The sequence below is a fragment of the Haemaphysalis longicornis genome, unplaced genomic scaffold, assembly GCF_048455015.1.
Source record: "Haemaphysalis longicornis isolate Haplotype H1 unplaced genomic scaffold, Haemaphysalis longicornis Haplotype H1 scaffold_9, whole genome shotgun sequence".
Taxonomy (NCBI): domain Eukaryota; kingdom Metazoa; phylum Arthropoda; class Arachnida; order Ixodida; family Ixodidae; genus Haemaphysalis; species Haemaphysalis longicornis.
In genome coordinates, this window is record NW_027526460.1 from 72,259,527 (window position 1) to 72,274,106 (window position 14,580).

The following is a 14,580-nucleotide window of genomic DNA, read 5'->3' on the forward strand; positions in this document are numbered from 1 at the left end:
CTTGCCGTAATTCGGCCGAGGACAGCTAACCGAATGAAAAACGTATATTCTGGGGCCGTACGTCGGCCGGTATCCTTCATAACACTGGTTGCCCGATATTCTACCGCGGGACGCGCGGTTCACCGTTGAAACAATGAATGCACGGCAGCCGCGCTCCGGCCGGTCTCCTTTCGAACACCAACTGCCGCAAGAATACGCATATTCTGTGGCCGGTCGCTTGCCGTGCTTCGGCCGATTACCGCTTCCCGAAGAAAAAACGGATGCCCTAAGGCCGTACTTCGGCCGTTTTCTTTCTCAACATCGGCAGCCGTAAGAGAACTGAATATCTGGCAGCCGGTTAGCTGCCGTTGTGCGTCCGGACACGGGCGGACGGAAAAATACCGAAGCGCTGGTTGCCGAATGTTGGCCGTTCAACGCATGATCAGTGGCTGCCAGAACCTGGATGCTGGCCGGACATGCCAGAAAGCGGCCATAGACGGGTCGGTCTTGGGGCACACTTTCTGTGCCGCCTGGGTTTTCTGCGGTATGGTGGCGCCAACTCGAGTAATAACGGTAAACAAGGCTTGTAATCGACAACAGAGGAGTTCCTGTGATGTGATTGCAAACGTCGCACTAAAACACATGGTTTTGGTGGGAGAATCAAAATTTTACCCTACATTAATTCTTCTGTGAATAAAGCATCGTTTCCTTCCGGACAAGCGCTGGGGGCACTATAAACACGAAATCTTTCGAATAAAGCAAACTTGTATTTTTGTTTGCATGGCCCATTTAAGGGGTGTTTATGTCATTTAGATCACACATCGCATCTTCAAGTCAATTAATTTAGGCGTCGCTCATAAAAAGCCGTCCTGTTTAACAAGATGAGGCAACAAGCGATTTTAGTAGGCGCTGTGCTATTTGTGCTTTACTTTGTGCGTCCCGTTTATCCCCCGTGCTAAATATGATCCACCTTGCAGCCTGCTGGTATCACCTTACCAGCAGGTGGCTGTGCACGTGCTCGGCCGTGGCCTCGACATTTTCGTGCTTAAAGTGTACATTTAGTTTCCTGGAAGGCCTTCCATGACGTGTTGTGTAGGACACTGAATGGCCATGGGCCCTCTATGGCGTTTGATTTCCGGTCGGCTTGTTTTTTTCTTTGTTCAGTTCCTCTTCAGGGTTCGTGAATTACTATGTCAGCGTTGTTCTATTCCTTTCCAGCCCCTGTATGCATACTGACTTCACGATCAATGCCATCAAAAGGGAGGCTCAGGGCATCGTTAGAAAAAAGTGCGAAGAAATATCTACGCATTATTTTCATGTGACTCGATTAAAACACTCTTGAGCCAGGTGTACTCTTTTTTACTTTAGTTTTTTTTTACTGTTTCATGCCCAGCGAAATCCTTTCGAGCCACCCCAACCGACTCCAACCGCTCAGCTACAGAGGACAGAAGCCAGGCAGCATTTGGCGTCGAGACGTCCACCATTAAATTTCCCAACAGCATAACGAACTTGTCAGCTATGAGGTCATGATGCCTAGCTACGCGTGCACGCCCCACATTCCCCCCCCCCCCCCCCTCCACGGATTGATAAACTCGCAACCGGTGTTGTGCGCTGGCTTAGGCCTGGAAGACACTACATCGGCCAGCTCGACCTTCGAGAACACTCTGCCCAGCGTTTGTGACGTCATCTCGCGCGTGTTGTTCTACTCTCCTGTTTCCGAGCATTCGCGCCTGAAGTGGGGAGCGCAGACGCCTAGTTCGTGCTACTGAGGTCGAGTTCACGAAGCCGGTTGCCGGCAGTTCCTAAACGGGCTTGCGGTGAACTTTGCGACAGATGTGAAAGCCTTCGGAAAAAAACCAATCCGGGGCTGTCAGTCATGGAGAATTTTAAGTGGCCGGTTTGGAATTTCATGTGAGGTGCAACGGCCGGGTGTTCGACAAATGGGCAGGGCCGCCAGCTGCGCTGTTTCTCCAGCCCTGCACTGCTGAAGGGAGGTGCGCTAATTTTTTCACAATGATATTGCTTCCACGAGTAGATATGCAATGATAAAGCATTATGTATTAGTAGAAGGCTCTGTTGGGCGAGTTGGTTCATGGCTTCACAAAATTAAAACGAACGCAAAGGACGAGGACAGAGAAACACAGTAGACTGGACGAGCGCTCGTCCAGTCTACTGTGTTTCTCTGTCCTTGCCCTTCGCGCTGGTTTTAGTTTTTTGAAGCATTATATGTTCAGCACTAAACCCAGCCGGTCATTTCATTTCGTCTTTCTTGTTGCTATGCAACGCAAGTCAAAGCGGTCTCTCGCAAAGATACTGCCGGGCCTAAAATTATGCTTACAAATTTATTCTTTTCTGTTGAACTTCTTCATCTGCTGCTCTTAACGACTTCACTTTATGTTTAGCTTTTTTATTTCTTGACGTTATTTGTTTGGGGCAGTGTTCATATCCTACGCGCGTCTTTTTAAATACAAAAACGGTTGATGCCCTTCAGGGTAAAAAATTACACGCCGCCAGTGTAGGTTTGAAATCTACCATCGTACAGATGACAAATCTGACAGAATTCTCTCTGGTAGAAATGGAATAAATTTAGCGTGCTCGATTTTTCAAAAGAGAATTCCGAGAGGCACTCAAGACACCTTAAGTGGGCCACGTTCGAAATCGTGTGCTATATTAGGTATGTCATCGGAGCGGCCACTGAAAATCAGTGAAAAGGCCAAGAGCCTTTAGAGGCAGCTGTGGTCACCCCAATTCAATCGCGCGGCGTAAATATCTGAGAATAATGGGCAGGAGTGCTGACGTCACAGCCAAACTTGAAGTGGTGAATCAGCTATGAGTTTTCTCTGGGCAGCTGTCATAATTCCCCAAAAGCACCTAGTGGTATACGTCAGAATAATGGTATGACTGTCAAAAGCATTGAAGGTGATGACAATTTGACTTCACAGTTATTTTTAGACCTGATGAAAGCTCTTGATTGAATTAACCAGACGATATTATTAAATAGATTGAGCAGATATATAATACGAGGCGTCGCCAACAAATTGATAGAAAGATACATAAACACCCGAAAACAGCTTGCTTGTACGCCTTAGAGAGGCGAAGTCAGGTTCCTTAACGATTGAGCGGCGTGTGCCTGAGGGGTTAAAATTGCGATCCGTACTCTTCTTGGCTTATATTGTTACGTAGAGGAATACGTAAAAATGAAGGTGTATTTCACACACACAAAGAAGGGAGCACCGCGTTGGACCTAGCCCGAACCTCTTCTTCCTCACAGCTGAGCCCCAGCACATGTCCGCAATGCTTGGGGCTATGTACTAACATTTCCTTCTTTAACTACTGACACACTGTAACATAACCCCCGCGGCAAAAAGCGCCGTCTCGGTGCTTCCTAGGGCGATGTTGTGGGAGGGCGATGGTACGGCTTGAGGCGGGAAACGTGGACAATGTCTGTTTTGCCGCTTCCAAGGGGGTAAGTTGGCGAAGGGGCGGCTTGGGAGATTTCATAGGTGACTGGAGTCACTTGACGGACCACATGGTAGGGTCCCGTGTAAGGGAACAGCAGTTTTTCAGAGAGCCCCACGCGGCGGGACGGCGACCACAGAAGAACAAGAGACCCAGGTGAGAACTGCAGGTCTCGGTGGCGGGAATCGTAAAGCGCCTTTTGGGAAAACTGCGATGAGCAGAGGCGAGAGCGGGCAACTTGTCGAGCATGGTCGGCACGGTCAACTGCGGCTCGAGCATATTCCGAAGTTGGAACTGAAGGCGGCAAGAGAGTGTCCAGTGGCAAAACAGGCTCGCGACCGTAGAGCAGGTAAAAGGGAGAATATCCAGCGGTGTCGTGACGGGACGAATTGTACGCAAATGTAACGTACGGTAACGCCACGTCCCAATCCCGATGGTCGTCGGAGACATACATTGAGAGCATGTCGGTAAGTGTTCTATTGAGTCTCTCAGTGAGACCATTCGTCTGAGGGTGGTAAGAAGTCGCGATCTTGTGTTGCGTTGAGGAAGCACGAAGAATATCGGCGACAACGCGAGACAAGAAATAGCGGCCCCGATCAGTAAGGAGCTGACGAGGAGCGCCATGATGAAGGATGACGTCTTGGAGAAGAAAATCAGCAACGTCAGAGGCACAGCTGGTGGGGAGAGCGCGTGTAATTGCATAACGTGTGGCATAATCAGTGGCGACCGCGATCCACTTGTTGCCCGAACTGGATACCGGGAAAGGACCAAGGAGATCGACGCCTACACGAAAAAATGGTTCGGTGGGTATGTCCACCGGTTGGAGAAGGCCTGCTGGGGATGTGGTAGGCTTTTTACGACGTTGGCAGAGGTCGCAAGAGGCCACATAACGCCGTACAGAGCGATAAAGGCCTGGCCAGAAGTAGCGACGACGCACACGGTCGTAGGTGCGGGAAACTCCGAGGTGGCCTGCAGTGGGTACGTCATGGAGTTGCTGGAGAACGTCCGAGCGCAGACGTTCAGGAAGGACCGGAAGCAACTCTTGACCCTCGGGGCGGATGTTGTAGCGATAGAGGATCCCATTGCGTAACTTAAAGAGGCGCAGTGAAGGGTCATGGGAGCCAGAGTTGAGACGGTTCATAATTGCGCTGAGAGATGGATCGCGGCGCTGCTCGTCCCCAAGGCGTAACAAATCCGTTATTGCGAGCACACTACTTGGGTTTCTCGAAACAGCAAGGTCGGGGTTGTCAACCGGGTAACGGGACAGGCAATCGGCGTCTTGATGCAAGCGGCCGGACTTATAAACTATGGTGTACGAATACTCCTGCAGACGCAGAGCCCAGCGACCTAGGCGTCCTGTAGGATCTTTCAGAGAAGGAAGCCAACAGAGCGCGTGGTGGTCGGTTATCACCGAAAAGGGGCGTCCATACAGATACGGGCGAAATTTTGCTACAGCCCACACCAGTGCCAAGCACTCCCTCTCCGTAATTGAGTAATTCTGCTCAGCGGACGTCAGGAGGCGGCTGGCGTATGCAATAACACGGTCTCTACCGTTCTGTCGCTGAGCGAGGATAGCGCCAATGCCATGTCCGCTAGCGTCTGTCCGGACTTCGGTGGCGGCAGTGGGATCGAAGTGGGCCAGGATAGGTGAAGTGGTGAGAGCGGATATCAATTTAGAAAACGCTTCTGCTTGAGATGCACCCCAATGGAACTCAGCGTCCTTTTTAAGAAGGTCTGTCAGAGGGCGCGCAATGTCAGCAAACCCCCGTATAAAACGCCGGAAGTACGAGCATAGGCCAATAAAACTGCGGACGTCCTTGGATGAGCGAGGCTCGGGGAATTGCTTGACTGCGCGTACTTTGTCAGCGTCGGGTTGAACCCCATTATTGCCAACAAGATGGCCAAGGATGGTTATCTGCCGGCGGCCAAAGAGACATTTTTTTGAGTTCAGCTGGAGGCCCGCACGTCGAAATATTATGAGGATGTCTGAAAGGTGCTGAAGATGCGTTTCAAAAGAGGGTGAAAACACTATCACATCGTCCAGGTAGCATAAGCATGTTGACCATTTGAAACCGCGAAGAAGAGAGTCCATCATTCGCTCGAACGTTGCGGGAGCATTGCATAGTCCGAACGGCATCACTTTGAACTGGTAAAGGCCGTCTGGTGTGACGAAAGCGGTCTTCTCTCGGTCCAACTCGTCAACAGCTATCTGCCAGTAGCCAGATCGAAGGTCAATAGAAGAGAAATATTTAGCACCGTGTAAAGAGTCGAGAGCATCGTCAATCCTGGGTAGGGGGTAGACGTCTTTTTTTGTAATGTGATTAAGGTGCCGGTAATCAACGCAGAATCGCCAGGTGCCGTCTTTCTTTTTTACCAGCACCACTGGTGAGGCCCAGGGGCTGCACGAAGGCTCGATAATATCCTTGGAGAGCATCTTGTCAACTTCGGCTTGGATGCCGTCCCGTTCAGCGCGAGATACCCGATACGGGCGCCTGTGGATGGGGATGGCGTCACCGGTGTCGATTCGATGAGTCACGAGGCTAGTTCGACCCAGCACTGGATTTTCCAAGTCGAAGATGTCACCATACGAAGCCAACAGCTGACGCAGAAGGTGTATCTTATCTGGGGAAAGGTCAGGGCTAATCATAGCGTCGAATTGAGTGGTGGGCGGAGGTGTAGCGGACGAAGTGGGCGGATGGGATATGGTGTTTACAGTAAAAGCGGAAATATGGAAATCGGAGACCGGACAAACAGTAGCGACAGTCATTCCTTGCGGAAGAACCTGGGTGTGGAATGCGAAGTTCAGGAAAGGCAAGGAGACGTGGTTCTGCTGTATGGAGACAATAGTATGGGGAAGGGCGACGTTTCGGGTGAGTAGAACGTCAAGGACGGGCGCAACGACGTAGTCTCCATCGGGGACGGGCATGCTTGAAGAGAGAGGGACATAAGTAGCGGCTTGAGGCGGCAGGCGAACGTGCTCATCAGAGCGTAAGTGGAGGAAAGGTGGGGCGTGGTCGTCGGAGGAAAGTGGGAGCTCAAGTCGAAGCAGACCCGTCGAACAGTCGATTAGGGCAGAATGGTCTGAGAGGAAATCACGGCCGAGAATGACGTCATGAGGGCATTTGTCCAGAACAAAGAACATAACAGTGACGGGGTGTCCAGCTATGCTCACTCGGGCAGTGCACATACCCGCGACAGCCGAAGTTCCTCCGTCAGCAACGCGAACGTGCGAAAGGGCAGGGGTGAGTACCTTGCGGAGGCGAGAGCGCAGCTGTGCACTCATGACGGAGATGTGGGCACCAGTGTCAATTAGGGCATTAACAGGGACTCCATCAATTTCAACTGCTAGCAAATTGTCTTCAGTCGGCAACGTCAAGAGAGGGTTTGCGGGGTCGGTCGTTGATGCAGCGTCACCTCCGGGAGCTGCATCAGCTAGTTTCCCGGAGAAGAACGGCGAGAGTAGTGCGGCGAAAGTCGACGAGGTTCCGGAGAGCGAGACAGGCGACGGCGTTGGGAGGTTGTACTCTCCGGTGGAGCATCTGCTGGTAATTGGGTCTCACGGTGGGGCTGCGAGCGATAGTAGGTTGGGCGGTGTCCATCGTTGCGGGGGGAGTCGTCCCAAAAGGTACTCCTGGAGGACCAGCGGTTCCGACAGTAGCGCGCGACGTGCCCAACACGCCTGCACGTGAAACAAATCGGCCTGTCATCCGGAGTTCTCCATTCAGCGGGGTTTCGGTAGCGCGTAGGGCCGTACACATTGCGTGGTCCGGGTGGGGCATAACTGCGGCGGAGAGCAGGAGTTACGGCGCATACTGGCTGGAAGCCCATGTTGGTAATTTCCTCACGAACGACAGCTTGAATGAGTGAAATGGCTGGAACAGGGCTGGTGACGGCATGGGGCATAGTTTCGGCAGGAGCTGTCGCTTCAAGTTCTCGGCGTACTATCTTTTGGACGGTGTGTTCTAGGGCGTCGCGGTAAGAAGGCGCGGGCGAAAACGACTGAGGGGCTGGTGCGTCGCAAGAAGAACTAGCAGCGGTGTTGGGCAGCCGTTGGAACTGCTGCGTGATGCGCCGACTCTTCGCATGCTCGAAGCGCCGGCATTCTTTCAGTATAGCATCGACTGTCGTACAGTCCTTGCATATTAGCAAGTGAAAGGCGTCGTCAGCTATTCCTTTGAGCACATGCCCGACCTTGTCCTGCTCGTTCATGCTCGCATCGACCTTACGGCAGAGAGCCAGAACGTCGTGGATGTAGGCGACGTACGGCTCGGTCGACGTTTGGGCACGGGAGGCAAGTTCACTTTTTGCGCGTAACTGGTGGGCGACAGGGTTGCCGAACTCTTCCAAAAGCTTGGCTTTACAATCGTCCCAGCTGGTGAGCGTGGATTCATTCGTCTCAAACCAAGTGAGGGCCGTACCTCTGAAGCAGCAAGGGAGGTTGGCGAGCATGATAGTGGGGTCCCAACGGTTGTGAGTGCTGATCCGCTCGTAGTGCTTGATCCAATCTTCGACGTCAACGTTGTCAGTGCCGGTGAAGAAACCAGGCTCGCGGGGCTGAGTAACGACGACCAGCGGGGTCGCCGACTGGCTGGGCGGAGCCATGGTGGCAGGGTGAATATGACGCCCGCTGCGGAGTAACGTGATGAATGGTCACGAAACCTCGAGGATTTGAGCGGCAAGACGAGAGGTAAGGGATGTCGGGCAACCTCCACCAAGATGTTACGTAGAGGAATACGTAAAAATGAAGGTGTATTTCACACACACAAAGAAGGGAGCACCGCGTTGGACCTAGCCCGAACCTCTTCTTCCTCACAGCTGAGCCCCAGCACATGTCCGCAATGCTTGGGGCTATGTACTAACATTTCCTTCTTTAACTACTGACACACTGTAACAATATTAATGACATAACTTCAGTTTCGAAGTCCCCCGAGCTGATAATGTATGCAGATCACACCAATGCCCTTTTCGCATAAAAAATCTACCCAAAAACTTGAAACAGTATCCCTCATCGCTTTCCTTGTGGCCTCGGCCAAACAAACTGCAACTAAATTCTGAAAAAAAAAACAAATACGTAATATTCAACCAATAAACAAACCAATCATAACAGAGCCAACAGTAAGGATTGAGTAGGCCCAATCAATACGACGAGGAAGCGAAAATTTCTTGGAGTATGGTTCAACGAAAAGTTACTTGGAGTACTCACAATACACTATTAAGCAATGAACACGCCCGGACGGTTCGACTGTTGTACCAAATCGCACGAGCCAACCCCTTTCTTTTACTCCAGGTTATGTTATAGTGCACTTGTATGGGGAACTACAACTGGGGAAATTACAAAAAAATATTTACATTGCAGAAGAGAATGCTAAGAATTACCGTTAATGAGAAAGGCGGCATCAGTGACCTGCGAACGGCTTCATTATTTGGTCAATACTGCTTGTGTCGGGCGTACAAGATCTATTACTTAAGGCTACTGCAAATCATTCATAAAAATAAGACACAGCGCGTATACAACTAACCCGACAATACCTACTATTCCTTAAGGCACTCAAATCGGCTTACTCTCAGAACAGGAACCAATTAGGGAAAACAAGCCTTATCATATCAAACTAATATAGCCCTAAACAAACTATCAGATGGAATCGACTTTAATGTGTTCATTACAAATATACCAGCCAAGTAAGAGATCTACTCCTTACAGTGAGTGAGTGAGTGAATAAATTTTATTTAGACGAGCTTCAGGCGCTGATGGTGGGGCGCCCGGCCGGTGGGGGGCCTCCTTTAGCCCAGCAAACCCTCTTCCGCGCTGGCTGCACTGCTCTTCTCCACCAGTCGACACTGGACAGAGGTCGGTGCTGGCCAGCTGCGCCGCCCTCCATCCGTACGTTGGGTGAGGATTGGGGTCAAGGGATGGGGTTTTCTGATACTCCCTTACGATGTGGTACAAAGTGCCAGGTAGGAGACATAAATTACAGGTAGCGCAGTAGAAGTTGTTGTCAAGGAGGTTGTATAAAACTTCTGGAGTGGAGGCCGCCCATAGCGGGCAACGCGGGGAGGTGAAGCCGGGCGAACCGGTCGGCGGCCATATTGCCGTGGGTAGAAAAGGTGCTGCGCCGGCAGGGACGCTGAAGCGCGGTCGCTTTTTTTTGGCTTTACAAGGGAGAAAACGATGGTAAGCTAGTATATCGATTACGATATTTGAGGGCAGACTGAATTTTGCCTTACGCGTAAGGTTTTGACGAAAGATATGGTTCAAGCAGCGAGTTCGCCTGTGTATATCTTACGGTGGTCAACAGAGCTGTCGATGCGGGAAAACGCGCAGCGCTATGCTAAAGGCACCACCCCTGATTTTATTTCAATAAACGTTTATTCGGTATAGCTAAGGCTATAGACCGCCCCCTTAACATTAAAATTACCTCATGTTGCGCGCCATGGCAAGAGATTCCGCGTTATATAAGGTTACTATTACCCGTGATTTCACGCTGGAAGTGCGGGACACGCGAAAGCGCGATTATTTGACGCTTGTTTCTTTTAGCGGCGTGGCTAGGATTAAAGAATGTTTATTCATTAATGATTAATAAATAATAATGCAGTAGCGGTTCGAATGGTTTTTAAGCAGTACTGCAAGAATCATATCCATCAAGATATTGCAATCTTTATATGTAGTGCAAATGCACGTTTTCTGGTTTAAACAACATGCCCAGTTTTGCCCTTGCCGAAGACCAAATTAAGCACGAGCTTTTGATTGATTGATTGATTGGTTGATTGATTGATTCATTGTGGGGTTTAACGCGCTGACGCAACGCAGGCGATGAGGCGCGCCGTAGTGGAGGGCTCCGGATTAATTTTGACCACCTGGGGAATCTTTAACGTGCACCGCAATCTCGTTCACACAGTAGTTTTCGCTTTTCGCCTTCACCAGAAAAGCGGCTGCCGCGGCAGGGAATCGAACCCGTGTTCTAGGGATGAGCAGCACAGTGCATTAGCCACTGAGCCAACGCGGCGGGTCTATTTCCAGCTTTTCAATCGTATTTTGCGAAATGGATTTGGCACACACTGAAGCACATTAAAGCAGGTTTTTTTATTCCGCGTGCACTTTACAGAAGGCATGGGACTCCCATTGACTTTATTTTTCAAATCCAGATGGTTACTTAATTGGATGCACGACTACATTAACCGCGCACGTTGGCACGATAGTAGCGTGCTATTGATAAGAAAACTACTCGCAGGAGGTTACTCAATCACATTAACAACCTAGTTGACCGCGCTCGCGAGCAGCGTGCTATTGATAACAAAATCACGCGGACGAAGAACGCGGGAGAGCATTGCGGTGCATCAAAGACTTCTACGAAGCAGCGCTAACGAGAAACGTCAGTGTATTCACGTATGGCCGGATGTAAAGGAAATGTATTAAACAAGAGTGCCTTGATTTTTGACGGTAACTGCCTTAGCAATACTCTGCATTTAAATTAGTGCGGAAAAACAATTTGCGCCCCACAGAGTTACAAACATGTGATTTCGCGCCGCCAAGCGACTACAGGACCACCACAACTACAAGCGAAAACATTCGCATATCTGCGCAAACAAGCGCGTACGGTATGCTCAATAAGCGGACGGCAGGTGCTACGGCAAATTTTCCCTTTACATCACGCACAAACGGCGGGCAAATGTGCACTCATAACGTTATAATACTAGTAATGCCCTCGAAACCCAAAACAAACAGATACCCTCAGTACTTACAGATGAAAGGTGATCCCCGACGCCTTCTTCGCGCGATTAGCGCAGCCGAACGCGACGCACGAGCAGACCATTTCTGCTTTCTACACCTTTGGAGCATCCATCCGCGAACGAGGATCGAACGAACACGAGTTCTGCTCTTTGGCAAGAGAGAACTCCGAAGAACGACACATGGGGCAGAAAAAAATGTCATTGTGTCTACTGTTTATTTTAGTTGTTAGCGCCCAAGAATGTAAATAATTACCAGATGTGTGCGCCCCCGGCGCACGCACGGGCTACTTGCGAAGCGCTTAATTCTAGAAACACGGAGAGGGGAGCATAACCGAAACCACATGCGGCGAAATGAACGCGCGCAAGAAAAGCTCGGTGCGCTTGAAGGTAGCCGCATGAGAGAATCAACTTGCAAAACAAAACAAAAGAAAACAAAAAAAAAGAACGGAAGCAAAAATATAACGTAACTTGCCGCAAAAACAAGTACATTATGCGGCGAATGCAATGCGTCTGCTACCGCGGAACGAGTTTTCTACCCATGGCAAGATGGCGGCCGTCGGCGTCAGTTTTCGAGCACCATCTCCACTCCAGAAGTTCTATACAACCTCCTTGGTTGTTGTACAGCCTCCCAAATTTTTTTAATGATATAGCGGGAGCGACGACCCATCGGCATCTCAGCGCCTTATCACAGTGTACAGGTGCGAAATAGGTGAGAGGGCGCGCAAGCGCATAGGGATATCTGCTGTGTGAGTGTCGTCTGCGGCGCTGTTTTCCTGAGAGTTGTACACCCCATGCTACTCCATCTGAATGACACCGTTCACGAGAAACCGTGATTATTTGAAGCGCATGTGCATGTCAAATGCGCGTTTAATATTTCTTTCGGATCACTTGCAAAGCACAGCGTGAAAAATGTCACTGGGAAGATGAATAAAAGTAGAACAAGACCTGTTTTATTGCCGTAATGGACTTAGGCCGCTGCGCGAAATAATGCGATAAAAAGCAAATCTGATAAAAATGAAAACTTGAGCCCCACGCTGCTTAGCTACCTTTGGCGGTAGCGAAACAGCCTTGCAAGATATGACACACAGGAGTGTGTTTCCCGGAGGAGAACAGCGGAGCAGACGACGCTCCCACAACAGGTAGTTCTACGCACGTACGCGTACTCTCACCTATTTTGCCGATGAACACCGTGGTAAGGCCTGACATGCCGATGGCTCGTCACTCCCGCTATATTATTAAAAATTTGGGACGCTCCAAATGGCATGCAGAACATTCGTTTTTTCAAGGTCAGATATTACGGTCTAAATCTGTGACGTTGTTCTCCATTATTTTTTTATTTCTTTCATTTTTCTTCTTTTTTCAGAAGACTACTACACTTCAGTAAATATAGGAATTGCGCAATCACTTGTCAGAACATGCTATGTGAATCAATTGTTACCTGGATCCTTTCCTATGCTTGTCATTCCTTTTTCTATACAATTCCTGCTGCTTGTAATATATTTTGGAAATAGTGCGTCCTTTTTTGTGTTATTTTTCGAGACCTTGCTTGCGGAGTTTCTTGCGTGCGATTGGTATATTGTTTGTGTAACTGCTGTGTAAATGAATGTACGCTAAAGTATAAGAGTTGCTTGTACATGTTTTCAATGCCCCTGACACGTGCCAGTGTGGGGACCTGCGGCTTCGTCAAGCTTGGAGTTTATGTTACAGTACAAGTGTTGCCTGCACATGTTTTAAGTGCGCGGTACACCTGCCAACGTGGGGGCCTGCGGCTCTATCAAGCTGTTTTCCCTCAGCTTTTTCCGCTGGCCTCCACCGTTATGCCCCCTTTGATGGAAAATAAACTCTTCCGTTCTATTTTATTCTGTTCTATTCCAGTCAACTTGCCACCACCAGGGCCTTTCCTACATTTGTTGCCGTTGTTTCCATTGGTGCGCACAAACATTTCTGCCGCAACCTGAAGCTTAACGACATAGCGGGGCGATAGATATGTCACCCCCAAATTCTTAAATTCATGATGCTTTCAAACCACGGGACGCAGCAGCCATAAATTGCCCTGCAGGAGAACTCACAATGCTGAAATCTCCCGTTTCGAGTTTTTTCCCTATCTTACACTTAAGTATTCTTCTCCGCACTTTTTGTGACGAGATTTTAAGATAACCGGCTGACAAATGGGAATGGCGTGCAAAATTACATTATGTTGTTGTGGCGGGTTTCTTTTCCAGCATGTGCGGGAAGAGAGTTCATTCTGCGAATGACGCACACGCCCTTGAACGTCAGGCTAAGCTTTTGATCGGCCTCGGCATTTCGTTCGAGTTAATTTCCCAGTTGGCATACCCCCTGCTTCTATGAAACATGACTAAATACTGAGCTCACTGCACTAGGATTCATTTGTTTTCGCTGATTCACAGTATATTGTCCTGAGCTTTTCCGGTCGATTGGCCTCAAAGGATGCACCGCCATCCGGTGACAATAAGGGTGTCTTGTATGTCTCGAATGCGCCCATAGTGTAGGTTAAATATTTTTTCTAAACTTGCCCAATCCCAACTGTTCACGTGCTCATTTTATTGCGATGATACTAATGAGGCTAATAATTGTCCACTTTGTGAATACAGCGCCTCACTCATGGAGGTTTCTTTCACTGTGACATTTCGAATTCCAAATATTTTGTTTCTGTCCCGATGTCTACTTGTAGCAGTGAGTTGTGGGTAGTGGTTCAGACAAACTTCTGAGTGTTTCCTAAGTTGGGGCTCCTCTGGGAAAGGCCTATACCCACAGTTCTGTGCAAAGGCGTTCTACTAATCTTCAATTTTTTTCTTATATTAAAACACGTCCTCGTCCCTATGCTCTTTTGTTAAAAAACATTTTGTTCGTCATGTCTCCGAGCTTCGGGCACCTAAAAGATGTACTTGAGATATATAGTATTTTTATTCCTTTACGCAACATAAAACAGGGGCATGTGGCTAGAATTTTGTATTTTATTTCGTCCCTCCTTATTAGCTACTGCACAAACAAACGAGTGTTCAAGTCTCCTGACATTATATTGGATGAAGTGCGTCCTGAACTATCCCTAAAATTTACCCTCTAATTTTACTGCCATTTCAGTAGCAGTCCTTCGTAGAGGTTCAATTTTTCTTTATTTGGTTTTCCGTTGAAATTAGCTGGCTCTATTTGTACGCACTTTTGGTTTATTAGTGTGCTTCACGTTCACGAGACTGCAGGGGTTTTGTTTAATAGAACTGTCTTTTCAAAGTCATTTGGCCTCAGCTATTTTGAAAGATGCTGGCTGGACTGTAAATTTATATGCGATTCTCTACTGCAACGTTATTGTTGGGCACAACCACGCAATATTTGCACAGAAACTGGACCCATCGAAACGTCTGGTGTACATATAAGTTTAGTTTAAGCCTATTCACC

General features: G+C 49.0%; 1 protein-coding gene across 1 annotated transcript; it reads right to left on the reverse strand.

Moving 5' to 3' along the window:
• Positions 1-3,492: 3,492 nt before the first annotated feature.
• On the reverse strand, positions 3,493-8,040 carry LOC144153253 (uncharacterized). The gene is made up of 3 exons (XM_077684902.1): positions 7,968-8,040; positions 5,918-6,993; positions 3,493-3,732 (listed from the first exon to the last, which is right to left on the reverse strand). The coding sequence occupies exons 1-3, from the start codon at positions 8,038-8,040 to the stop codon at positions 3,493-3,495; spliced, it is 1,389 nt and encodes a 462-aa protein (XP_077541028.1).
• Between the last annotated feature and the right edge of the window lie 6,540 nt (positions 8,041-14,580).

Bases quoted from the DNA above. Each gene is read 5' to 3' on its own strand.
- LOC144153253 (XM_077684902.1), bottom strand. From the start codon at position 8,040: ATGGCTCCGCCCAGCCAGTCGGCGACCCCGCTGGTCGTCGTTACTCAG. The intron at 6,994-7,967 runs GCACTGACAACG...CCCCACCGTGAG, and splicing joins CGAGCCTGGTTTCTTCACCG to ACCCAATTACCAGCAGATGC. The intron at 3,733-5,917 runs GTATCTCGCGCT...TGCCGCCTTCAG, and splicing joins TCCACAGGCGCCCGTATCGG to TTCCAACTTCGGAATATGCT.